General features: G+C 41.4%; 2 protein-coding genes across 2 annotated transcripts; both read left to right on the forward strand.

Annotated features, from left to right (window-relative positions):
* Positions 1 to 1,804: 1,804 nt before the first annotated feature.
* On the forward strand, positions 1,805 to 10,956 carry cacybp (calcyclin binding protein). Its single transcript, XM_080726027.1, has 6 exons — positions 1,805 to 1,931; positions 2,501 to 2,711; positions 3,898 to 3,994; positions 4,436 to 4,535; positions 6,054 to 6,148; positions 6,697 to 10,956. Exons 1-6 carry the CDS (start codon positions 1,914 to 1,916, stop codon positions 6,869 to 6,871), a joined length of 696 nt encoding a protein of 231 aa, XP_080582153.1. The 5' UTR covers positions 1,805 to 1,913; the 3' UTR covers positions 6,872 to 10,956.
* Positions 10,957 to 14,100: 3,144 nt separating this feature from the next.
* On the forward strand, positions 14,101 to 26,088 carry plk3 (polo-like kinase 3; the record flags this gene model as incomplete). Its single annotated transcript, XM_080726216.1, has 15 exons — positions 14,101 to 14,343; positions 15,599 to 15,706; positions 15,816 to 15,932; positions 16,143 to 16,272; positions 16,848 to 16,935; positions 17,886 to 17,981; positions 18,272 to 18,470; positions 18,783 to 18,909; positions 19,207 to 19,322; positions 21,068 to 21,188; positions 21,392 to 21,475; positions 21,954 to 22,116; positions 24,051 to 24,180; positions 24,434 to 24,544; positions 25,184 to 26,088. 15 exons carry the CDS (start codon positions 14,101 to 14,103, stop codon positions 25,379 to 25,381), a joined length of 2,031 nt encoding a protein of 676 aa, XP_080582342.1. The 3' UTR covers positions 25,382 to 26,088.
* Between the last annotated feature and the right edge of the window lie 1,233 nt (positions 26,089 to 27,321).

Raw genomic sequence — 27,321 nt, forward strand, 5'->3', positions numbered from 1 at the left:
AATTTCCAATTGCATCTTTTCTAGACATTTAGTGTGGTTGCCTGGAGGGCAACACACTAGTGCTGCAACTTTTTTTCGTGGATCAACTTTTAGCCAATCAGGAAGCAGCATTCCCGATGATGTCACCATTAGAGAGTAAGTCCATTGAGTTCAATGGTGCTAGCTTGAGGATTGGTCAAGCTTCACATGATCATTTGGCTGTCCAGACCATAAATAGGCAACCACACTTCCAATTTCCAATTGCATCTTTCTAGTATTACTTACATAAAATAAAACTGTAGGCCATGGTTTGAATTGAAAAAATAATCTGCAGTAAAAAAAACAACATTAATTTCAAGGTAGTGGATATCCAGACATTGGAAGGCATGTGTAACCAACTAGCCATGCAGTCTGTCTGTGATCAAATGAGGGGCCTAAGTTTGTTCAAATCACCCATGGTGTAAAAATGTTCCGACACTACCACCGTGTGGTGATGCACGATATTACTGCTTGCTTGATTGAATGCAGTCTGTCTGTGACTATGGTCTGTGATCTATGTTTGTAATAGACCGTTTGTCAGCCTTCTGATTGGTCCCTGAGACTCCCTGACTGGCCAACCAGAAAAAAACATTCACTTTTTGCTATCGGGGGTGGAGTTTGTGCAGTGGAGAATGTTGCTTCAGCCTTTCAAAAACTGTCCGCAGTGCGCGACACGGAGATCGGCCGGTACGGTGATAGCGACGGCAAGCGTCAAGCGATCTCGCTCATCATAACGAATAAGCTTCAACAAACTAGTTCACATGTACCTTATCAATGGTCTAAGAGTCACGATTGGGTACATATAATTTAAATGGGCAGAATTACGAAAAGCCAGCCTATTATGTGAGGAGAAACATTCTCTCTGTCCTCTTCCTAGTACCCAAGATGCAATGCGCTTCTCTTTCTATCTCTGATCCAGAGGATTAAACTAATTAAAACATTTATTTTTCGGGGGAAAACTACTGTTTTGCTATGTAATTACTGTACCTTTTTCTTCCCTTTTTATTAATATCACGTAGATGTGTTTTTTGTGGTACTTTATATAGCTGTAATGAGGCTATGAAGGGAAAAAAAATCGCATCCACTACCACTATAAAAGAATCTGCAAAGAGGATTCTGTCCCACTGGGATTAAACAAATTAAAACATATATTTTCGGGTAAATCCCCTGTTTTGCAATGTAACTACTGTACCTTTGTCTTCCCTTTTTATTAATATCACCTAGGTGTTTTTCCTTTGGTAGCCTACTTTATATAGCTGTAATGAGGCTATGAAGGGAAAAAAAATCCCATCCACTTCCACTATAAAAACAATCTGCCCAGGGTTAATGTCCCATCATAGTAACAGGGCAGAATGGGGCGGGATTTGCAAAAGGGTTTATTAACTGACAATAAACAACACACACTGAAAAAGGCAAGCATAGGTAAAGAAGACAAACAGTAACTAAATGACATGGACAGTACAGAAAAGAAAGAGAGAGAGAAAAGCTAAATAAATTATATCACTGGATTGATTGAGGTTTCTGGGAAAACATCGTTTTTCGTGTTATTCCAAATTCCACTATCCGAGGAGCATAAAATGGACAAAGCCAGGTATTGATTAGGATATTCAATGTTAGTGAGTAAATAATTTTGCAAACAAGAGGCTTTCCAGCCCAGGTCTGGGGATCTTGTACTGCGGCTGGTGACGAGAGGTTGTGCAGATTCAGAACCATATTATTAAAGAGTAACGACCAGGGTAGGAACGTTATTGAAGTGACACACAGCGCGGTACGACCTCGATAAGTGCTCGAGTCGACTGTCACTCACTCTGACTGCAGTGCAGTGTTATTTAAACGTATAGTACGCAGTTCAGTAATTTAACAAGCAACAACCCCGCCGTAACAATATATTTATAATGGACCTAACCGAACAGGTAAATAGTAAATATACGTTTTGTTCTCGTTGTTTTACGAACGTGACAGTTATTGAAGACATAATACATGACGTTAGCTTGTTAGCTGTCTTGCATGGCTGCTGCATTCACATGGAACTTCACGTAAATGAAATTAGCTGAAGCTAATGTCCCTTAGCAAGGTTAGCGTAGTACCCATTGAACTCCTGTCAATTATCAATGACACATTATCTAAACCACGAGTGTAGTTAATTCTGCAGAATATGTGACATTATGCTCTCAAAATCCTGTAATGTGACTGATGCTAAAGAAGCTAGCTCTCCTAGCCACACTACTAGGTTATGGGATTGGGAGCCCTTTAGAGCCTGTGCACATTAACACCACCTTTATAAGGCAAGGATAGGTAGATTGAACACCTACCGTTTGTCATCTATTTTTAAACCAATAGTTTACTAATGTAGCCTTTCTGTCTAGTGTTCTTAAATCCTATACTCACTTATTCTCCCTCTCTCTGTCTCTGAAATATATCTGTTGTTGGGCCATAATATGAATCTGCTTTGTATCCCCACCACACCTGGTGTCATGCACAGATCAACCAGCTTGAGGCAGACCTGCAGGAGCTGGGCTCCCTCCTAGAGAAGGCAGAGAGGACCAGGGTGCAGGAGCTGCTGAGACAGGAGCAGAAGAAGGTTGAGAAGGAGATTGCAGCCAAGCGGCAACAGAAGGAGCAAAAGGACAGAAGAGAGGCCGATCCGACTGCATCCACAAAAGCAACATACGCAGTCAAGATCACCAACTATGGTATGGATCTATTTATCGGCTTAGTTACTGGCTAGTTGGTGGATGTGTAGCTGTACACTAGCCCTAGAATGTCTGTCTGTTACTGATCACAGCCATAGATCGGTCCTATTGCGTGGCATTGAGCAGATAATCTGTGTAGCAATAAATTGGGTGAGTACTTGTGTAGTGTGTACTCACCCAATAATTAATTCTTCCGATTTGAAGTCAGATATTTTGAGCGGTGCAAACCGCTCCTATAAGTGGCTGTGCGTGTGTCCGTAGCCTTTTTCCTCCGCGTTTTGCTATAGTAAAATGTGTGTGCGTAGCACGTAAACCACTCCATAGAGTGGCTGTGCGTGTCTCTGTAGCCTTTTTCCTCAGCATTTTTTTCATAGCAAAATGTGTGTACGTAGCATCATGTTTGTCTAGTGATGTCATATGTCTGTAGCCTTTTTCCTCAGCGTTTTGCCATAGCAAAACGTGTGCGTGTAGCATAGCCTGTACACCCTAGACTCAAATGCTAGTCTGAAGATGTTTTGCAAGCACGACCACCGCTCACTTCACATTGGGTGTGATTTTTTCAATTTCATATCCCTTTGAAAGTTGTATGCAGATAACGTGTGTTTGGTCAAATATCTCCACTTTGCCACAAGCTTCACACGGATGACATTCAGTTCGGGGCGAGTGGCCCGGAATGAGTGCTGGACTGAATATATCAAAACTTCCTTTGGGAAGCACAAACGTATGGGTCACCGGCACACATTTGGCAGGTGGTGTGATTAATTACCCCTCGCCAATCGCAAAGTACTTGTCAATTGTGTGCCCAATACTACATTTGTGCTTCCCAAACACACGTGTGCTCTCAAAGGAAGAACTGGACTGCTGGACAAAGTGGACATAATGTTCAGTCCAACAGTCCAGCAGTCATTTCAGGTCCGGCCCGTCACTGACAAAGAATGTCATCCGTGTGAAAGAAATTAGTTATTGGGTGAGAACACAAGTAGTAGCGCGCACCACTTTATTGCCACGCAGATCTATCTGCTCAACGACGCGCAATAGGACTGATCTATGGCTGTGTATTTGGAATATATACGAAGTGTATTATGTAAGATCACAGACATTCTAGGGCTAGCTGTACACATGAAAGCTCATGCATGAGAGAGAGATTTCAAATTAAATCGTTTACACTTGTGCATTTTCATTGCAGGCTGGGACCAGTCAGACAAATATGTAAAGATTTACATTACATTGAAGGGCGTGCACAAGATTCCCTCCGAAAATGTGGAGGTTAACTTTAAAGAGAGGTAAGGTGATGTGCTAATACAGGATTTATAACACCTTTTCCCCCCCGTTCTGTTCTTGAGTTATTTTAATTCTATTAGATTTAGTATGGGAGACAAAAGAGCCAAACTGCATATTTCGATATTTGCCATAATCTATTGAAAAAAAAGGCATTTAAATGTATCCCTAATTTGCACACAATTATCAGTCCTCTGGCTTTTTTGTTTAGATGTTTGGCAGTGCCTGTCAGTAAATCAGAATAGAAGGATAAAAATAATGGTAAAATATATTTAATCTTGTATTCATATTTAGCAACATTGAATTCCTCTGTAGAATTATAGCCTCCTTAGACATCACCATCATCATTCTAATGATGATGTAACACAATTAATATCTTTCTGTTGTCTGTTTCTTGCATTGTGTCTAACAGTACAGTTGTTATCTGTTCTTACTCTTCCCACCAGGTCGTTTTCTGTGCTTGTGAAGGATCTAGAGGGGAAGAATCACCAGATGACAATTATAAATCTGCTGGGCGCCATCGATCCAAAGGACAGCTGTAAAAAGGTGACTGGAGCCCCTGTCCCCCAAGCACTATCAGTCAATTAAAGGCACAAAAACACATCAGTGATTTTCACCCATACCCTCAGATACACCCAATTTTGCTCATAATTGCTGGTATGAATTAATTGGGAAAATGGAATTTTGCTGGATAGGGCATAGCCTAATTAAAACAGCAGTGAAATATTGATTTGGAGTGATGCAATGCAATTCAAGTATATGGGCGACTTACTCATGAAGTGAATAAACTAATTTAAAGAAAAAATAAAGACTCACTCAGATGAGATGAAGTCAATGTATCCATGGCTTGTAATGTGCCATCCCTAAAAGACATACATTTTAATGATTGCTTGGAAGTTGGAATAGTGTTCTCTTATTGTGTCTTGAAGTTCGCAGGGGTTAAAGTTCTCAGTCCTGGGGACTGATTTCAGTCTTGAGGATTCCATAGGAGCAATTTCTGAGATCAGTGCAGAGCCGCAAAAATAATAAACTTTAACTAAAAAGCTGTTATAATTTCAAGATGAGTATTTGCATTGGCCAGACTAGCATAGAATACAACAGAACTTCAGAAGATACTTCTATAAAATGAAGCATAGATTGGCGCACACACATTCAGTGAAGGCAGTTCAGAACTTCAGGGAAACACCCCAAATATTGGTGTACGCTGCACGCGCCACGTTTCAAAAATCACATATTGGGAATTTGGGACATGGTCTGAAAATAAGTTTCAGTCCTGGGATTTCTTTTGGCTTTAACCCCTGAGTTCGAGGCCTACATGTGTCTCCTTGTTGCAGTTACTGCTGCCATCGACACTACAACATCGCCACTATACATCTGGTCGTTTATTTATACCTGCTCTTAAAGTTCAAATTTACTATGGAATACTCACCAACGGTGTGAAGGTTAAATCCAGTTGATTGCATAATCAATGACACTATCCTATCTTCTGTTATTTTTACGAGCCTCCCTTAAAAGCATTTAAATTGAGGACCGACATGCTCTGAAGGTGAAAAGCAAACTACACTTCCAGGCCCATGCCCATTGTTTGATCAATTATTTGCATATTTCTAGTAAATGCATCCATGATGCTTTGTAAATCTGCTTTGTAAGCCTGGTCTTCTGTGTGCTTCCAGAGGACACGCTTCAATTTAGGCATTTAGAAGACCTTGGTCCTAATTGTCCTCTCTGGGTTATTTATCAAGATGCAAATAATAAACTAAGTTACAAATTACAGCGTGACACATTGTGAGCTTGTAGATCTTCTATTTCTGCTACTTTTTGAAAATATTTGAAAATGTATGAACATTTCAACATGAAATAATTGCTTATTATAAGTAAGCTTATTCGTATTTAAACGTACGCACAGTCAAAGATGAAAGGGAAAATTAAGAATTTAAGCATTGGTAAACATCAAACATGAATACAGATAATAATGAATAAACATTTGCTATTTATTTGACTCATGTATTTCACAACTTCAAAATATGTCTGTTTTTATTATGTAATCTTCATTCTCTTCTATAGATAAAGACAGACATGGTCTTGGTTATGTGCAAGAAGCAGGCGGTCAAGAAGTGGGACTGTCTAACACAGGTGGAAAAGCAGTCTAAAGAGAAAGAGTAAGTTCCATAGATTTAGGAATGTGATGTCAACATGCACACAAATTCTGGTTCTTCTTTGTTACATTGAGATGCCGTACCACTTCTGTATGTTAAGGCAGTGGTTCTCAACCTTTTCAGGCCGCGACCCCCAAAATAATATATTTTAACTGGGGACCCCCCACCCACTCAACCAGAAGCACTAGAAGTTGAGGCATTACATTTTGTATAACACGGTTCTATTGTGAAAATAGCAGATCTACATACTCACAACACCTCGCGTTGCGAGGCGTTGTGAGCATGTAGATCGGCTATTTTCACAATTTCTGCCTCTAATATTTGACAATTTGACCAATGTTTAATTTGTCATTTTAGAGGTATTAAAAAGTAAATAAATTGTCACTTTAGAAATGTACACTTAAACTTTATTGTTTATTGAGGGTCCCGACCCATAGGTTGAAAACCACTGTGCTAGGAGACCGAGTGGCAGATAACGGACTGAAATCAACCGGTGATGCATTCGACGTAAACCTGCACAAAGACAACCCTAACCTCTCTCTCTCTGTCAGTAAACCTGCTGTGGATGACAACGCAGTCGCAGACCCCAGCGATGGCCTCATGAATATGTTGAAGAAGATTTACTCGGAGGGAGATGACGAGATGAAGAGGACCATTAACAAGGCCTGGTCAGAGTCCCAGGAGAAGAAAGTTAAAGGAGGAGAGGACAACATGATGGACTTCTGAGCTGCACGATTCCATCTCTCCCTTCTAAACGCAAGTTAAGTCAAATGATGACGCAGTAGGGAACTGTTTGACAATGGCAAGGTTGCAACTGCAGGGTTAAACGGGAACCCAAAGTCTACATTTGAAATGACCAAGACACAATGTTAAGAACTCTGTTGTTTTTTTTGTTGTTTTTGTTTCCCCTATGGACCAAGTTTCAACTGAGTGAAGTTTGTTGGTAGAAAGATGTCGGGTGGAAACCTTGTATGTCCAAAACTACTCATTTTCAGGAAATGGGAAAAGAGAACCTGTGTTCCAATGGATCCAATGTAGAATGATTTAGTTCTCAAGCTCTTGTTAATACTTTGTCATTGATTAAATATCTGTAAAACCCACAGAGACCACTTTCAATTTAAATTATATTCCAAATGAACTAAAATAGCCGATCTACCAGTTCACCATGAGTTGCAAAGCGTGCCAAGCTTTTAGATCGGCTATTTTTCCAACTCGTAAAAGAAAGTGAAAAAAATAGAATGTAGAAATAAAGAAGAAAAAAAGAAAATACAAGGTTTAAGCCCGATGGCAACGATATGGACTAAATCACAGAAATGCTGTATTGAGGGAAGGTGTTTACAAGTGTAAAATAGCCTTGCTTATCCCCTTTGGCCCTGTTGTGTAAAACAGACAAATGATGTAGTGTTAGTTACAAGAAAGGTGGCAGTTTACTAATTAATCAAACTACAGCAACAATCAAAATGCTAAAGCTTAGATGGGATGGGATTACAGTGCATTAACGTAAATCAATTAAGCTTCTTTTCGGGTTCATGGCAAATGTCTCTCTTCCTATCGAGCAATATCAATGAAGCAACGCTAACAGAAATTCCACCTTGTAATATTCATACTCTGGCTAAAATATGAGAAATCATTTTCTTGTACAGCCAGACAGCTTGAGTCTGCATGTACTGACGTTTCTGACTTCATCAAACTATCATACAATAGATTGCATTCATTAAATATGTATTCAGGGGAAAAGGTTAAATGGAAGTAATGTTTCATCTGGCACACTTAATATTTAAATAGCAGTCCAGTCTTGGATTTAATTGTAAGTTCGAATTGTCTTATTGTCGGTATCGGCTAGGCGGGAACGAGTCGATATTGCGACCTAGTATTTGTTCGACGTCCCATTAGTTTGACGCTGGTGAATGCTTACCTGGTGAATGTTAACCACTATGCCTAAACCTAACCCAAACCCTAACCTCAGTAAAACTATGCCTAAACCTAAAACCTAACCCTAACCCTTAGTCGAACTAATGACACGTTACACGTAGAAATATCGAGCCTTTCCCGAGAGGCATAGTGTCTGTTCCTTTTTAGTCTCTCAAGAACAGCCTAACTGAGCTCGAGTTACAACTGAAGTGAAAAGGATCAACCTTTTCTTTGACGATGGCTAGCCAGATTGGTTCCTTTTCAACGCACTAGACCCCTGGGAGATGGATTTCTGAGGGGGAGCACAACACCTACCATCATCTCCCAGTACTTAACATAGTTAACTTAGTTACCCGAGCCGCGCTACTGACAAGCTGAGTAAGCGCTGCCTCGGATCGAAACCAGGACCTTGTGGTGCTCTACTGTCAGCTATGCGGACACAAAAATATAATGAATTTATTTGAATGAAGCTTAAATCATTTCAGTAGTGGATTTTAAGCTGTTGCACCTGTGGTGTTCTATGCTATTTGTTGATTAGTGGAGGCCTATAACCAAATGGTTATAGCTTGCAGCTGGTAAAGTTTAGGCATGGGTTTAGGGGTCTTTAATGCACTTGTTCTCTATGTGGTGTCCAAGGACCCGCAATAGTCCTTGAGGTGGCCCCCAGATAAATACAGCTACAGATTATTCAAGATTATAATTTTTTTTATCAGAGTGTCACTGTATTTACACCTACAGAACATGGAAATATGGAATGGACCAAATTATTTGACCAAATTAAAGTACCTTATCGGACCAAATCATGTCGGTCTATCAATTGAATTATCAGATGTTAGATCGGGATTGGGGTTTAAAAAGGTTGAGAACCCCTGCTTTATGGACCCTTTGACAGATAAAATGTATCTGAAAGTAATAACATTAGTCTGTACCATTTAGGTGTTATTGTGTACCAGCATGGACATTTCCTGTGAAGTTAACGTAATTCCGAAATGCAACCATCTACTGTACAGAATCTACATATCTCAATAGAAGAGGAAGACAAAATACTTCCACCACGGTTGTGTTAGTTACATTGTATTAACATACTCTACCATACACAGTTTGGTTAAAATATTTTACTCACTTAAATGATTACATTGTGGTTATTATTACCGTAAGTTTACCCCTGGTTACCCGTCCTTTAGTTGCTTGCTGCTTAGCAGAGATGGGAAATCTAAAATAATTATATTTTACAATATATTTTCGTGAACTGAACCGAACAGATCAGAGCTTCCATGCTCTCATCAGGAGGGGTAGTTGCAGACTACGTAGCATCCAGAGATGGTGTAATAGTTGTCTGGCTTGAGAGAATACCCCTCCATGGAAAAGGTACATAAAGTTAAGGCATGGGTTTAACCACGTTCAACCTGGTGTCCCTATTTTGAGCATTTCATTAGATAGGCAAATAATTATAATAAAACATAGAATGTGCCCTACAGCGTCCTCAGTTCATGCTGGGCTTACCTAACGTCCCCTTGCGTGACGCACAAGGAAGCTTCCCTCCATCAAAATGGTGCCCACGGACCACGATACAGGCGCCCCAGGGTTCGGAGGAGGCATCTACGTTTTTATGTCTATGGTGACCGTATTGGTGAAGCACCTTCATGTCTTTCATGTCTTCCTCCCTCTCCTGGATTCTCTGCTGGATGTGCTGCTCTTTCTGTCACTCAGTCCTTTCCGCTGCAACTGAAATCATATCATGAACTTTGTGTTGTTCCATGTTGCACAAATAGCAGGTTTACCTCATTGTGACATGGGCTGATATTCTCCTGAGTCTCAACAGCCTCCAGTTTTCACTGAAAATCACAGGCCACTTCTACAGCCTGGAGTTGTATCTGCTTCAGACATGGTGCTTTCCCTCAGAACAGGTCTTTGGATGGAACAAATTTTTCACTGTGGACAGCTGGGCCTTCCTCTTGAATCACCCTGATACCAGTATATCCCAATACACCTGTGTCACTGGTTTCTTCACTAGATCCAGACAGATCGCACATCAAAACTATTGCCGGTCCTGCTGAACTCCTTGCTGGGCCATTTTACATTTGTCTATCTGATAGACGCCATTCTCTCGAGACAGAGTCTGTAGCTGGCTGCTGAGGGACAACCCGAGTGGGCGTTCCCTTTTCTTTGACAATGGCTAGCCAGATTGGATAGACGCCAACCAGGTCTCTCTTGAGAATGAGACCTGCTCATTGTGCTCAAGTCTCAATGAGATTACCAGTCTAAATACATTTCAAATACAATAGAATCATTAGAACATAATGTATAATATCGTATCATATTCAGATATTGTTGTCCCAACTTTTTGAACCAAAACTCAAAGCCTAAAGCAAACGTCACATAAGATATGGCATTCCTGATTTCCTTACTCCTTTACTTTATTCCTTACTGATTGGAATCCAAATGCTTCTTCAAATATCAAACCAACAATAGTGCTTTGGAAATGGTCAGCAGTAAATGTCATTGTCAAGTATACCAGGAATAATCAGTGGTCAATAGGCTACTCATAAGGCATAATTACATCAGTGCTGGCTCATGTTTAAGATGTGATGTTGTATTTCATTCATGTATATTCTATTTGTCTGAATTTGCGCTGTTCAAAAATGCCATTCTGTCTGAAATGTTCCAAATCCTTCATAATTGTTGCATTTTTTATATTTTATGCAAGTTGCACTTATCCTGTTATCTTTTTTATGTATTTATTTTAGTGAAGCCTTTCTCAAATGTGTTTTCCTTCCAACATACAATTAATGAACATGAACATGAAGTTGTATGATTTACATTGACCATGTTATCTGTTTTCCCACCACCCACAATGTTGTATTTGCCATGGTAATTAATAATAATTCATGTCTCTCTTGTACTTGCCTCTGGTCTCATTTTGGTATCTCTCCCAGTCAGGATGTTCCAGGCGCTGATGCTAGGCCTGTCACGATCATGACATTTTACTTGATTAATTCAGTCACACAAATAATGTGTTTTTGACATTTATTTTATGGCACATAAATGAAAAATCAAACCTCGGTTCGAAGTGAAGCGGTGAACTTTTATTCTATGTGTTCTAGAGTTATGAACTCTGTGATCTATACAGTTATGGACTCTGTGATCTATTCATTCTTTATATATTCTGAATTCTACATTCTTTATATATTCTGAATGAATATAAGAATGGAGGGCCGAATTATCATGTGAAGCTTGACCAATCCTCAAAGTATCCATTCATCAGACCGGGAGGGACACTACACACATATTCTGGACGTACAGGACAGATAAAACCTGTTCATTCTGAACTGAAATGGCCATATATGGACATGGGACACACATTTTGCTTTTTGAAAAAGACTATTCATTCTGGACTGATATTCTGGACGTACGGGACAGAAAAAACCTGTTCATTCTGGACTGGAGTGACCATATATGGACATGAGGTGACATACATTTTGTTTTTGAAAAAGCCTGTTCATTCTGGACTGAGATGACCATATATGGACATGAAACACACATTTTGTTTTTGAAAAAACCTGTTCATTATGGACTGAAATGACCATATATGGGCATGGGACACACAAAGCCACTCATTGGAAGCGGTTTTCACCGCTTCAAAAATACAAAGTTTTCCTTTTAAGCTTTGTAACAAAAATTGCACATTCAACCTTCAATATACAAAGAAATGACTGGTGCCCATATAAGAGCATATTTTATTTTTTATGTATTATTATTATTATTAGTCGATTAGTCTAGTGACCCATTAACCCAACAAGTCCCAGGATGCTGGAGCAGAAGCCTCCCTTGCTTCCACAGGGCCCAACAGACTGATGCCCCAGCCCAGTGTGAGGGTTTGGTTGATTGATTGAAGACTTTATTAGAAGTTTGCATAGGAAAAGGTACAGTTTCATGACGGTACAGTTCACCGGTACAAGGTCTACTAAAAGGAGACCCATGAAAAGACTAAGCTTATTTCCACAGGAAATAAGGGTCATCTGGTGTTGATATTGCTAGTCTAAACGATATGAACACTGGTTGTGTGGGTGATGTAAACGGCAATACAAAATTATGCATTTAATCACTACCATCAGGACCGTGCAGTGCTGTAGGCATAAATAAACATCTTTCCAATCAATTTGAGGCTACTAAAACATCAAACATTGGCCTCATGATGAGATCAGTCTCTGTCACACCTTGTAGCTAATTACAATCTGAAAAGAGTTGGGCTTTCAGCTGAAACCAGAGACACTCATTAGCCAACAGAAACTGCAGTGCCACATGTTACTCAGTGCCCTTAATAACATGGCATCTCCTTAAATGTTTTTCTTTTTTAATTTCTTTTTTTATATAAATAGGGCCTACATAGGCATATCTTTCCCCTAAAACAGGGGCCCCGGCCTCGTGAGATTAGTCTCTGTCATAACAGTACCATAACCAGAGAGGCACACAAACATACAAAAAGTACCTGAACGAGCAGTCTGTCATGACGAGTCTTATTTTATCCACCAGGTGGCAACATTGTTCTACATATTTTTTTACCTCACTTTTACCACGTATGCATCTTCTCCATATGCAGCCTATCCTGTAATGGTAAATTGTCTCGAATAATAATGTTGCTCATTTAAATCTATTTGAGTGAGTTCTAAACCATGCTAGGAAAAATACTGCTTTAGGTCCAACTTTTATTCCAAGCCTAGCCTACCCTATTTGTCTTTGCCTATTTGGCATACTCAAAATCTATTTATTCTGCCCATGCCGTCACCCGCTGAGATGTCAGATGTCATATCGACCAATCAGCCTGTTGCATAAAATGGTCTTTAATCCTGCTAGTTGGAATGCTGTAGTATTAATGGGGGTCATAGCCTAATCAAGAGTTGCACATTAGGCCGAAAGTAGAATTAATAGCACAGGCGATCCTTTTAAGTGGGAAGGTCAGAATCTCATGATGGCAATATAAATGCTGTCCTCAAAACGTCTAGGGAGTGCTAGAGGTTAATACTAGGCTACTCTAGGCCACAGTGGCTCTGTTTCTATCTGCAGCAGTAGGCTACAGGCCCTGCATCCCTGCAGTGGCAGAATAAATTACTACAGTCGTGACAACCAATATATTATGCAATGAATTAATAAAATGTATGCTGTTTTAAACCAGCCCGCGGTTTACAAATTAAGTGTTAAATAAATCTGTAGGCTACAAATAAACAACATTCCCCTCCCTCATTGTAATTGATTTATTGAAACATATTGATTCGACTTGTGCATGATGTGTCACCCCCATAAGTATGACGGAATGAACATTATCAACGTGCTTGCTTTTCATAACAAGCCGTCTCATTCATAATTTCACTCAAAGCAGCAGCGGCCATAATAAACACGATCTATATGATTGAGAACATGCCTGGGCAAATCGGCCACGCGTGAGCTTGTATGTCGGCTATTTAAACTATTTCTTAAACTTTTTATTTTTTTTAATTCATGTCATTTCTTAGTTTTTTATTTAATTTATTAATGAAATTACTTTAAAAATCGTTTTTTCTTTTCTTTTTTTTATTTATTCATGAAATGTTTTTCTTTTTTGTGATTTTTTATTTTTATTTTTTTTAGATAGACTATATCTATTTATTTTAATAAAAAAATAAAAAAATAAAAAAAAAAAACATAGGAAACAAACAAAAAAAACCAAGGGACCCTCGCGTGACCCACAAATAGGTCCCGACCCAGTGTTTGGGGAAACAGTGATTGAAGAACATGCCTGGGCAAATCATGTGGAGTTTCTCCTGTGGAGTTTCTGCCCCCGGCGCCACCCACCCACCCGAGATCCCGCCCCCACCCGTGACGTATGTCTATATAACCATTGGAGCGGCGTTGCGACCAGACTTTTACTGCTAGAGGAAAGCATCTTGGATGCCGTGGATCGTGATTAGTAGGATCACCCACTGCACCGGCGGCATATTAGACCACCGACACTGAGGAGGACATCTATAAACCGAACTGTGAATTACGGACCGTTTCGTCGCTTCTAAATGGATAGCGGGGGTTGTTTCACCGCGGCCCAGCGCATGTCATGCCACACGATGAATGCGGATTTATTCAAGCCCTGTCCGGAGCGTGGCGGCGGTGGAGCTGGTGGTGGAGGAGCACCGCAACAAGCCGCCTCGAGGAGCAGCAGCAGGACTAAAGGCGAGCAGATCAAAGCGGAGGTCGCCCAGGTGGTGACCGACGTCAAGACGGGCCGATCGTACAGTAAAGGAAAGCTTCTGGGGAAGGTATATATTCACGATATGATCAAGTCTGGGATCAATGTGTATCTATCTATTATTTATTTTCTATAGGATGTTCTTGGCGCTTCACACACGTTTGGCGAGACGACAGTTGATCAGTGTGGCTTCATTTTAACAGTGGAACAGCATTCCTTGATGCGACAACTGGGGGAAAAAAATAAAATAAATAATCTCCGATTCCTAATATATTTATAAATTTTTTTAATGCTGGAATACAACCTTCATATCGTACGGACTGTGGCGCATGGCGAAAATGGCAGATCTACAAGCTCACAAGTCGTCGCATCGCGGCGCCTTGTGAGCTTGTACATCTGCTATTTTCACGTTTAAAAAATCATATAAAGCAATGACCTCGTGGTGTAGACTAGAGTCAAGCGCGTCATGCTGAATGAATCAAGGTGTGTCTGCACACACACCGTTTGTGTGTTGGTGTGTGTGCTGTCAAGTGTCATTATTTTTTTGTGTGGGGGACTAATATTTTGTTCCAAAGACAGCCACTAATTAATGTGATCAATTGGCGACTTCCACATCCACGAGCTTTCATTCAGACACGATTCGATGACTCCTTCGACGAATATGATCCGTTTAATGTGATCTCCTGTGTTTATATGAATGGATTGGAGCGGGTTGTCCATCAACGTGTTGCACGTCATCCAAACGCTGCTTTTAGGCAGCCAGCCAAGTCCCTTTTCTCTCCTCTTTTCTCCTGCTGCCTGCCTGCCGCATAGCTGAACGTCTTGTCAATTTCACGGTTAATGAATGCAGTAGCTCAGACTGCCTCATCCCTCAGGACGACAAGCCCAAATCTTTGATCATATTCTCGAATAAACGCAAGCTGTAGATCAGACATCTACATGGAAGCTTATTTTGAGCCCCCCCCCCCCCCCCCCCCCCCCATGACGACATAGCCAGGATTCTGGTCAAATAACCAATTAATTATGTTGATTAAATCTGGATGGATGAATACTGATTTAGTGAATGATGAAGCATTTCCAGTAGGTTTTCAGATCCGATGCCTTGGATGGATCGTTTCTCTCTTAGTCTCCCTGCCAGCCTTGCAGAACAGACTATGACATTGTTGTTGAATCATTTTGGCCATAGTACAGCCATTGATCGATGGATCAGGGGCTTGTGCCACCGAGACCGATGATCGATTGCTGTTGCAGCTTTACGACCCACAGCCACCATAACTGACCTGTCTTGAATGTTAATGTTTTTTGTTTTTTGTTATCTCTCCAAGGGTGGCTTTGCACGGTGCTACGAGATGACAGACCAGGCCAGCAACAAAATGTATGCCGTTAAGGTGATTCCACAGAGCAGGGTGTCGAAGCCGCATCAAAGGGACAAGGTATACAATCCTAATGATTTTCCCCCTCCCAACGTTACGACCCTACTGCATCCCCCCAATTGCACGGTTGTCGGGTTGCTTCAGTTGCACTGTCGTTTTGTCCCAACAGATCACAAATGAGATCGAGCTCCACAAAACCCTGTCACACAAGCATGTGGTGAAATTCTCCCATTACTTCGAGGACCAAGATAATATCTACATATTCCTTGAGCTGTGCAGTCGCAAGGTGAGACCACGACTCCCACTGTGTGTGTGTTTACAGCTCGCTACTGTATGTATACTCTGCAGTGGTGCAGTCAGAGATAAACGGAGCACATCTCCTTTTTTAATTTACTGTATGTCCTTGCCTATCGGCCAAGTTGCTGCATTTATCACAGCACTTTTGTACAGCCCCAGGCTAGACTGTACACTCATTGTCCTCCTGTCTCTTCTGCAGTCATTGGCACACATTTGGAAGGCACGGCACACATTGACGGAGCCAGAGGTGCGCTACTATCTCAGGCAAATCATATCGGGCCTGAAATACCTCCACAACAGAGGAATCCTGCACAGAGACCTCAAACTAGGTATGTGTGTGACCACATGGACCCCTAGCAATCCATATTCTGGGATGAGTGTCCGGCAAAAGATCACCATGTACAAGCTCACAATGTGTCGCAAGTTTGTGACAAGTGAGCTTGATGTTCACAATTTTCACCAAAGGCATTTGTATTGGTCAGGAAAAAAGGAGTGGACCTAGTATAGAGCCCTGGGGGGACTCCGGTCAACTAAGCATAGGGTTTTAGTTGCTAATAGTTCACAACTAAGCATAGGGTTCTAGTTGCTAATAGTTCACAACTAAGCATAGGGTTCTAGTTGCTAAGAGTGCCCAACTAAGCATAAGGTTTTAGTGGTCAAGAGTGACCATTTAACTTGTCTATTAGACACGTGCTCCAACCTGTTTTGACCAATGAATGCATCTGTCATCGTTAAACGTCTTTTAACAGTTTTCCACGTGTTAATGTTAGCATTACAATGTTGTGTTATGTCATTCGTGCAAATTCCTCTCAACAATGGCATGTGAGGAATCCACTTTGCCTTTTGGTATGTGCAACTGTGGCGTACGGAATACTGACTGGGCAAACGCCTTTGTTTCTTTCAGGCAACTTCTTTGTCAACGAGAACATGGACCTACGGTTGGGAGACTTTGGCCTTGCTGCCAAGCTGGAGACAGTTGAGCAGAGGAAAAAGTGAGGCCCTTTTTAAATAAATAATATAATGTTTAAATATAGGGTATGTCTATAGTCACTTGGTGTATTGTGTGGATAATTTATTATACTGCTGGATTAGGGCATTTCCATAGTGTTGTACCTTTTTTACTTTTTTCTTATTCTTTAAAAAGAAGATGCACATGACATTGTTCAAATAATACATTGTTCAAATAATAGGTATTGAATTAATACCTTTATGCAACATTTTGGAATGGTTTTACCATAGTTACGTCAGTCACTAATCACCTTCAGCATTCATGGTATAATGTAATTCCTAAGAACCTTGCACAACCGGTTCCTAAGAGTTAGAATGAGGTGCTAGAGGCCACACAGTAGCTTGTATTACTGACATTACATAGATAATGTGGTGACTAGGCTTGGGCCTCTTTTTTGGAGCGGTGAAAGCGCTCCCAATGAACAGGTATGTCTGTGGGTGGCTGGGTGGCTGGGTGGCTGGGTGGCTGGCTGGCCGTGTCCGTAGTCTGGCAATACCTTGAGTGGCCACACACAAAACACTAGTTAAAGGAGGGGTGCTGTTTTGTGCAGGCCAGGCACACTCACCACTCACTCACAGGCACAGTTTACACTCACTCACTCACTCACATAGGGTACAGCTGCTCAAATTCACCGCTCCACTTCGAACCGAGGTTTGATTTTTTTAATAATGAACCAAACCAGTTATACAGAGTGCCCCCCTTAACATGCAGTGATACTACATCCCATTATTCAGCGTTTAGGCCTACAAGGTTTCAGCTCGCCTCTTTTGTCATCTTCAAATCTATACTGTTGCCATACTGGCAGAATTGGCACTATAATTGCCATTTTCCACATGTTGATAAAGTATGCTTTTTTATATTAAATGTGCTAATTGATGGTTGCAGCACTACATTGAAGGCTTACAGAATATCCTGACATTTGTTCCCTGACAGGACAATCTGTGGAACCCCCAACTACCTGGCCCCTGAGGTGCTCAACAGACAAGGTCACGGCACAGAGTCTGACGTCTGGTCCCTGGGCTGTGTGATGTGAGTTCACCTACAGTATTTTAATTTACACCATGGCACACAGCCACACCAAATCAAATTATTTGTTGTGCTGTCATGTGTTTAAATATTTGCCTTGCTGTGTCGGACTCGGAACCATGGCCCAAGTCTGGATCTGACCTATATGGATGTTGTGTATTTATATTTTCATTGAAGTAAAATATTTTGTCTTGAGAATGAATTCATTGACAATTAAAGCTGGGGGGTGGGGGATGTGACATTTATCCATCCAAAAACGTATGTACTAACAAATATTGGTTCTTGTTGACCAGGTATACGCTGATGTGTGGCAACCCTCCCTTTGAGACGCTGGACCTGAAGGAGACTTATAAATGTATAAAGGAGGTTCGGTACAACCTGCCTTCCACCATTTCCCATTCTGCCCAGAAACTCATCTCCTCAATCCTCCAGAAGAACCCCGGTGACAGACTAAACCTGGACCAAATTCTCAACCATGAGTTCTTCATCAAAGTATGTGTAATCGTAATTCACAAGCCTCACTTAAAAGTTGCTTTCACAATGTAGCCTTCACAATGTAATATAATTTACATGTAATCGTCTTGCATATGATGGCATTTGGCGTGTATCTGTCTATTTTTTCAATCTTAGCTGTCATGAACCTTATTATTCTACCCAGCTGGCTTCCAGTAACAGCATGTGAACACTGGAGTAGGGAGCAGGAGTAATTGTGCAAAGTGCTTGCTTGAAATGCAGATCTTGCGCCAACCGTGCCCCATCTTAAACGACTCTTCTCCTCCACTCCATTTTCTTTCTGGCTCTCAGGGTTTTACTCCTGACAAGCTGCCTCCCAGTAGCTGTGTGACAGTTCCAGAGCTGCATCCGCCCAGTCCTGCCAAGAAGTTCTTCACCAAAATGGCCAAGAGCCTCTTTGGCAAGAAGAAATCCAAAGGTAAGCAGCAAGGTCACACCTTGGATGACCTTGTCTAACATTTTGAAATCTCTCTCGCACACACTTACTCAATGTGTGTATAATGGGGAGAGCCATTTTACACAGATTTGCACGCAGGCATAGATGCTACTGTTTACAGATTGTCCATTTTGTTTTGGGATTTTGTCTGAAATTCCTTCGTTTTTTTTAGCAGGAGAAATGTAAACTATTGTCTTAATTGGCACGTGCCATCTTCATATAAGAACCAGCTATTGGTTTTCCCAACATTTTCTTAATTGCGCAACTTGTTTATTCCAGCAGAGAAGAGCCCATGTGAAGAGAAGGATGAGAAGGACATCTCTAAACTGGTCTCTGGCATCGTCAAATGTTCCATCAGTCGACAGATCAGTTACAAGACAGTGGGATCTAATGAGGTAAAGTGTTTTCCTCCCGCTTCTGTAAAAAGAAACACCCCAGACTAACAGGAAAATGGCTAAACCAGCAACAGTTAATCGGACTAATGACATTTTGATGAAGTATAAAATGGTGTTTAAGGTGGTGATAAGACTAGTTAATTAGTCGGATTATACTAAATTAATTTCTTTTGAATTTGTTGGTACATAAAAAAAAATATGGGAATAAAAACAGTTTTGAGATTATTATTCAACAATCAAAGAAGTAGGCAAAATAAGTAGATGGATTCCAGCACAAGAAAGTCCATATATCGTGATAGCTTATCTTTAGTTCAATTGAATTTGCACCCGCCCCCACTGCTGTCAAAAGCTAAGATACGTCTTCTGTGTATGATTTCCATTATGTAAACGAAAGAGACCTACTTCAAAGAGTTGCGTGCAACCGTCCGTTAACGGCTTTGGTTGTGTTTCACTAAGGCGGGGTAGTATTTCCACTGAAGCTGTTGATAAACTCTGTAGATGCCCATGGTGTATAAAAATAGATTGAAATGATTCAAAGTGATTTACTCAACAGCTCAAAGGCAAACATCCTGTCAGGCATATTTATAGCTGACCAGAAAATATTTTGAATGAACACCTAGTTGAGGTTGCAATTCAGCTGAACTACTGTAACGTTTCCGTTCTATAAAGTAGGTTGTTAGTGGTTAGAATTAGGAGAGCCACTAAGGTATTCTGTTTGTAGAAGATGGAGAGAAACGATGCTCTGTATTCAGCATTAGCCACTTTAAACCTGGCATGTCATTGTAGGCATAATCAGAGTAAGCATGAACCCTAGTTAACAAACATGGTAAATTCTTACATAAAACGAATGGCCGTAGTATAAAAGAGGCCTTAAATGGTTAACCAATATTAGTCACTAGTCGGTCTGCGAAGATAAAGCAAGCAAGCACCGGCAGGTAGCGAATAGTTTTGACCCAGCTTTGTCTGTTTCCCTTTGAGGGCATGTTATTTAGAAGAGGGACTCGGCGTGCCAGAAACGCAGCTGGTGAATCCTTTAATCACACTGGTCAAGTAAACTATTTATAGAGCTTCCAGTGCAAACTACATTATTTGCCCTTTTGACTGACTATTCTCTTGGTGGCCAGATAATGAGCATGTTCTAAAATTGCTACATGTTGCAGTGGAGCATATATTTACTCTGTAACTGCCCCAAGTCATTAGCCACAAGTACATTAGTTTCATTGGGGTCACATTTGCATAGAAATAACGATGGGGTTCCAAAACAGGTTCTCCATGATTCATTCTTTACTTAACATTCTACATGCAGCAAGGTAATGACAGCTTTTTTGACATGTTAAGTGGAGGCTACAATTGATTGTACCCCTAGACTTGACATGAGGAAACGGGTTTTCTGTAAAGCTAATAGCTCTGTAAAGCTAATAGAAAGCGATAGCATACCAGCGCAGTGTGGCAATACATTGTGAAAATGAACAATGTCTGTTTTTTAGATTACATTACACACCAATATGACACTGGCATCAAGCATTGTAAGTCAGAGAATACAAGTTCTCACAGGACAGGGAGTTTTAATGTGCATTATTCTGATGGAAATGTCCGTGGTGGAGAAAAAGACAACCCTTGACATGATATTTTAAACACACATGGGGTAACTGAATGATTTTAAACACATAAAGGGTAACTGAGTGTTCATCATAAAAAGTGTAAAAAACTAAACACGGCTTCTCTCTGTCTGTCTGTCTGTCCAGTCTCCATCCCCTAACGGTCAGCTGGTCAGCTCTGTGCCTCTGGAACCTACGCCTGCAGAAGAGGAATCCAGGAAGTCAATCTCTCGTTCGTTCAAAGGCACCGTGGCCAGCAGCACTGAACGTAGGTTCCAATGCTCTCCTTCAAACTGGTCTTTGAATATGAACATCTTAGCCAGGCGTTTACTTAAGTTGATGCCATTGTCGCACATTGAAAAGCTCACAACACATCACATTATGAAGTATATCAAGCCTTTTATTGCTACAGAGTGTTTAGATCTAATGTGTTTTTTCTCCCCCCATCTCTTCTCCTTTTCTTCCCTGCAGCGTGCGAGGATGTACTGACCCCTGCAGCTGTTGCTGAATCAGCCATTAAGGTTCTCAACAGCTGTCTGGCTGCCATGCCATCAGGTAGGTTCGCTTCCCAGGCAGCAGCACACCACTCACTTTAGCTTTACTGGAAAGAATCCTCATGCAAACTGCAGCACGAAATTACATCGTTGTTGTTTTGTTTTTGTTTTTCAATTGATTTATTTTAATTATTCAATTAAATCTCATGTAGATTACAACCCAAAGAAGGATGATCATGTATTGGCATGACATGAACACTAGCCAAATTGCGGATACGCTAATGCACTTTTGTTTTTATTTTAAGTCCTCTACATCAGCTCTTGTTTTCCTCTTGATACAGAGAAATGCATTACATAGATCATTTTGGTTAATCACCCAAAGCTTTTCCTTACCTCAGCCATTATTTCAATCATCTTACAATATCTGCAGAGCTATGTTGTTTGCGGGTTATCTCTAACTTAAAATGTTCCTATACTATGCAATTTTTTCAAATCTAACCACATTATTTAACTTTTTTTCTTTTTCTCCTCCCCTACAGCATCCAGAAACCCTCCCTGTCTGGCTAGACCGCAGTCCTTTTTGTGGGTGACTAAATGGGTTGATTACTCCAACAAATACGGTTTCGGGTACCAGCTGTCCAACCACAGTGTTGGCGTGCTTTTCAACGAGGGCACGCACCTTAGTCTCTGTAACCAGCGCAAGTAAGAGCCCTTTAACAAACTCTTAACATTTATCTGCTGATCCTTTTTTATATTCTACTAGTCCTTACCCGTTCAAAGATATGAGCTCCGAAATGATGTGCAGTGTGTGGGTTATGGGATGTGCACTGTGCACACGGTATATGAGGGATGGAAAGTAACTTTAACTGGTACTTGCATGATAATATGTAGGAGCATCAATGTAAGAAATACCCGTTTCGTTTAATGGCTATGTGTGTGTGTGTGTGTGTGTGTGTGTGTGTGTGTGTGTGTGTGTGTGTGTGTGTGTGTGTGTGTGTGTGTGTGTGTGTGTGTGTGTGTGTGTGTGTGTGTGTGTGTGTGTGTGTGTGTGTGTGTGTGTGTGTGTGTGTGTGTGTGCAGCGGTTTGGACCGTGAGACCATCCGCAGAGTAGTCTGTGTTTCTTTTTGAGAGGGTCGGTCCGCCTGAAAAACGCGTTTTGGAACGAAACGGTTACGTTTTGCGCGTTTGTGACGCCCTCTACGGGTCGAATTGGAAATGCTTCTGGGGATTCGTTGAGTAAGCCACCCGCAACCTGTGGCAGAAATTCAGTGTTGACTCGACGTTTTGTTTGTGATTTATGGCTATTGTTTGCAAAACGGGCCCCTCCCGCTAACTTTGGAAGCCCGTTACGAACGAACGGTATGGACTATCAAAATATCCCTTGACTATGTTCATTGCATGGGTTCAGAGATCATGTGTACACATTTTCGTGACATTTGAAGAAAATATGTAGGAAAAGGAGCAAAAAGTGTGTTTTGGAGAAAATTCAAAATGGCGGAAAATCTATCCTGACGCAAATGGGCGGGGCCTATATGGGGAGATGCGTATTGACCCAAGGAATCCAGGGAAAAAAGAATTTTAATTTTTCGACCTACGGTTCAAGAGTTACAAGGCAAGTAGGCCGTTATAACGCCACCATGAGGCAGAGTGGAAATGCTTTTGGGGATTCGTTGAGTATGCCACCCGCGACCCTTGGTTAAAATTCAGTGTTGACTCGACAATTTGTTTGTGCTTTACGGCTATTGTTTGCGAAACGGGCCCATCCTGCTAATAACTTTGGAAGCCCGTTACGAACGAACGGTACAGACTATCGACATATCCCTTGAGTATATTCATTGCATGGGTTCATAGATCATGTATACCGCTTTTTGCGACATTTGAAGAAAATATGTAGGAAAAGGAGCAAAAAGTGTGTTTTGGAGAAAATTCAAGATGGCGGAAAATCTAGCCTGGCGCAAATGGGCGTGGCCTATATCGGGAGATGCGTCTCGACCCACGGAATCCAGGGAAAAAATAATTTTAATTTTCCGACCTACGGTTCAAGAGTTACAGGCCGAAGCGTAAAGTGGACTGTTATAGCGCCACCATGAGGCCAACTGACAAAGTTATTTTTTATTTAATCCTTGATATCATTATAAATCTCCTCTCGGAGTTTTGTAACTGTAGCCCCTATGGTTTGCGAGAAAAAAAATATTGAATGTGAGTTTTTGCGATTCCCATTATAAGTCAATGGGAAAAATTAATTCACTAATAAATTAATATCAATTAAACGATTTGTGAAAGTGAAAAAAGGGCTTCACAGTTGTGTCAGGCGTGTTCATATGCTAATGGTGATGCGATTTCAGATCAATTGCTCCAGCCACTGAGGAGAAACGCTGTGACAGACAGACAGACAGACACTCAGACACTCAGACAGACATTCGCTAAATTATATGTTAGATATCCAAGTCTCACTCTTACCTGAAAGCATGAAGCATTAGACAAAGAGAAGAAAATGAATAACCTTAAGGCTGCATGTATTGATCAGTTTGTTTTGTAGAGGCCATTCTGGTTTTTCTAGTCGAGTGATACTTCCAAAACAATTTATTTTTCACTAATGGTGTAATCTCTCTTTCCCTTCGGCCCTTCCCAACAGGACGATCCACTACTGCTTGACCAACAACAAACATTTCACTTTCCAGGCCAGCTCCCTGCCCGAGCAGCTCAACAGCCAGAAACAAATTGTAGTGCTCATGGCGAACTATATGGAGCAGAACCTTATGGAGGTATGACGCTACAACGGATCAGACATTTTCACTCGATAGCATGCCGGATGACTGTGTTAAATATTTTTCTCTGAGCCTGGGAGTAAACAATTAATATCCCCATTAATGTTGAATCGGGCCTTTATAAGTTAATGCAGCAAAGGGGGGGGGGGGAGTAAGCGTTTACATTTGGCATCATGGGTAATTCTAAGGGTGAAGCGCTTGTTGATCCGATTGGCTCTAATGTTCCATAAATGTGTTTGTTTTCTGTCAGGGTGGAGACCTGCAATGTGAGGAGGAGGCTGCTCCGTCTCCGCCTCTGCTGCTCCAGTGGGTGAAGACGGACCATGCTCTGGTCATGCTCTTCAACAACGGCACCCTGCAGGTAGGTCCTGTCCACAATGGTTGGCTTGTTATGTGTACTTTGTTGCGTTGCAGGAAATGGCAGATGTACAAGCTTACAAGAAGTCTTGTTTTCAGGCTTTACCGAATTTGCAGTGGCATTTAACTTGAACTACTATTCGACACAGCTGGGCCTAGTACCCATTGGCAATTAGAACCATTCTAAGGCATAGGCTACACGGAGCTGGATATTTCATATATCCCGGTTTTTCAGATATCCACATAGAAAAATAATTATCTAGGTCCACACGGAGCTGGATATTTCATATATCCAGTTTTTTCAGATATCCACATAGAAAAATATGTAGGTCCACACGACAAAGATATCTAGGTCTAACAAGCGCACACACAGTAAAGTCTTCAGAGATATCTGGGTTCCCTGTCTACACGGATCCAGTGAATCGGATATTTTTCAATCTCTCCACTTATTTATCTGGTAAAAGAAATATCCAGTTTCACAGCCGAAATATCCAGCTTCATGTGGCTGCAATCCCCAACAGCACAAAAAAATGTCTAGCTTCAGAAATATCCAGCTCCGTGTAGCCGGCACCTAAAAGAGGGATGATCACAGCATTTGATGGATGCTGTCGTTATTCACCGTTTGCGTCCTCCTTGTGTTCAGGTGAACTTCTACACGGACCACACCAAGGTCATCCTGTGCAAGGCGTCCGACGGCTCCTACCTGCTCACCTACATCAGCCGCGAGCGCGTCTCCTACACGTACCTCCTCAGCATGCTGACCGAGATGGGCTGCTCCGCGGAGCTGCGGCACCGCCTCCGCTACGTGGTCCAGCTGCTGCAGCACCACGCCGATGCCTGAGAGGGTGGTGGGGCGCCGTGCCTCGCCGGCCGGCCCACCCACCCACCCACCCGTAACCTTGGAGACGACCAAGACTGGTTAACAACCCTGAAGGCAGGCTTGACTGGTCGATGGCTTTCTCCTTGGCAGGTGCCTCAAGGGACACGACTCCTTTTTTATTGGGTCCTCCTCTGTAAACGGATGCCTTTGAGGCCGCTGCTTATCGGGTTGATGGCTAGAAGCTAGAAGATCTGTCTTGATTGACATAAACCAGTCGGGTAGTTGCTGCGTCAAGGGTTTGTGCCTTTTCCAGCTAATGCCTCGAATGTCATCTACCTGCGTGGCATTGATGCCTGCCCTAAACTACAGGACATGCAACAGGCTTCTTTGCCCAAGATCTGATGGATGCCTCACAGGCAGATGTCTTATGGACCACCCAAACTACTGACTGACTTTCCTCACTCACTCAGACCACTGCTTCTTGGCTGGAATTCTTAATGCCACCAACCGACCAGCCTGCTGCTTTATGCTTGCCCTAGGAGCCCACGACACCAGGCATGGCTTCCCAAAGGTACCTGGACAGTTAAATTATCTTTGTTCCTTTGCCAGCCAATGGTACAACATTGATCCTAAGGCCACAATGCTTTTAAGCCGTGTTGTTCAAAAGTATCTTGGACCGTAAGATCACCGCTGGGCCATTGTCTTGCATTGGAACGATGCTGATCTCATCAAAATAATAACACTGCTTTTGGTAAAATCAGTTTCTGATCAAAGGGAGAGACCCTCCTACCCGAGGCTGGTTTCGGGCCCCTTTGGAATATGGTGCACACATTCAAAACGGTTTTGTTTCTTTTATGTATGAGCCAATTATTGTTTACTACATCTACAGGATCACACTACGGTCTTGACCTCACATGCGCACAAAAAGAAACCTGGCCTTAATTTTGGTTCTGATGTTACGAAGCAGCTTTTGAAAGTCATGCTCCAACATCAAGTGTATTATTTTTCTTTCTTTTTTTTTTTTTTCAACGGGAAACAAACTTCACTGATGGGTACACGGCATACCGCAGGGGCTTTGGGGCACCACAATCTTGCACTATTTTTTTTCTTTTTGTATTTTCCTTTGTACAGCTGTACATATTTTTACATCCACTTGTTGCCCTTTTATTTGTTTTTAACTATAGATACCAAAAGGCTTTGATTCTTTTCTTTGTTTTATGGGTGTGTGCCGCACTTGAAAAGGACTGTGCTCGGTAAACTAGAAAACGGTTGGTTGGAGTTCAAGGAGGGAGGAGAGGAGGATAAAGTGCCTTTCTGAGGGATGTCTATGGTGCAATAACAGCCCTTTTCTGAATGTTGAACCAGATACTAACGGGATCATAGATGGGCTCTGCAAGTGAGGATCTACTTTTTACCTAGAGTTGCGTTTAAAATGTGTCTAATAGCACTACAGTCTCACTACCTGTTATAAGCTTTGAATAAAACTGGTATACTAAATATCTAGCTAATATCTAGAATGGATAAAAGAAAACAAATTGTACTCCGTTGTACTGTATTCCTCATTGGTTTACATTGCTTTCTCTGCACAGAGTTGTATCCTTAAAAACTGTGACCCTGAATGCAAGTATTATACAAATGTACAGGTATTGTTTTAAAAAATCCAACATTGTGAAAGCCATCTGCCAGTTCGGAAGAATCTTTATTTTTTGGCACATAATGTCCTTGTTTATTTATTTTTATTTATACGTGGTTATTTTTTATTTATTGTGTAAATGTTAGTGTCTTGACACAAGGATAATGTTCAATTCTGCTCACCTTTTTTATGTACTGTATTTGGGAAAAGTTAAGAATAAAGTTTATTTAAAAGAAACAACTTTCTTTTTCTGAAATGTCTTGTCTTCACATACCACACACCTTGACATGATTTGTCTTGCCCACAGTACTGCAGTACAATGCATTTC

This window comes from Nannobrachium achirus (genome assembly GCF_963921795.1).
Source record: "Nannobrachium achirus genome assembly, chromosome: 5".
NCBI classification, from domain to species: Eukaryota; Metazoa; Chordata; class Actinopteri; order Myctophiformes; family Myctophidae; genus Nannobrachium; species Nannobrachium achirus.

Excerpts from the sequence above, each read along its gene's own strand:
- cacybp (XM_080726027.1), top strand. Across the intron at positions 2,712-3,897 it reads AGTCAAGATCACCAACTATG|GCTGGGACCAGTCAGACAAA; the intron begins GTATGGATCTAT and ends TTTTCATTGCAG. Across the intron at positions 6,149-6,696 it reads AAGCAGTCTAAAGAGAAAGA|TAAACCTGCTGTGGATGACA; the intron begins GTAAGTTCCATA and ends TCTCTCTGTCAG.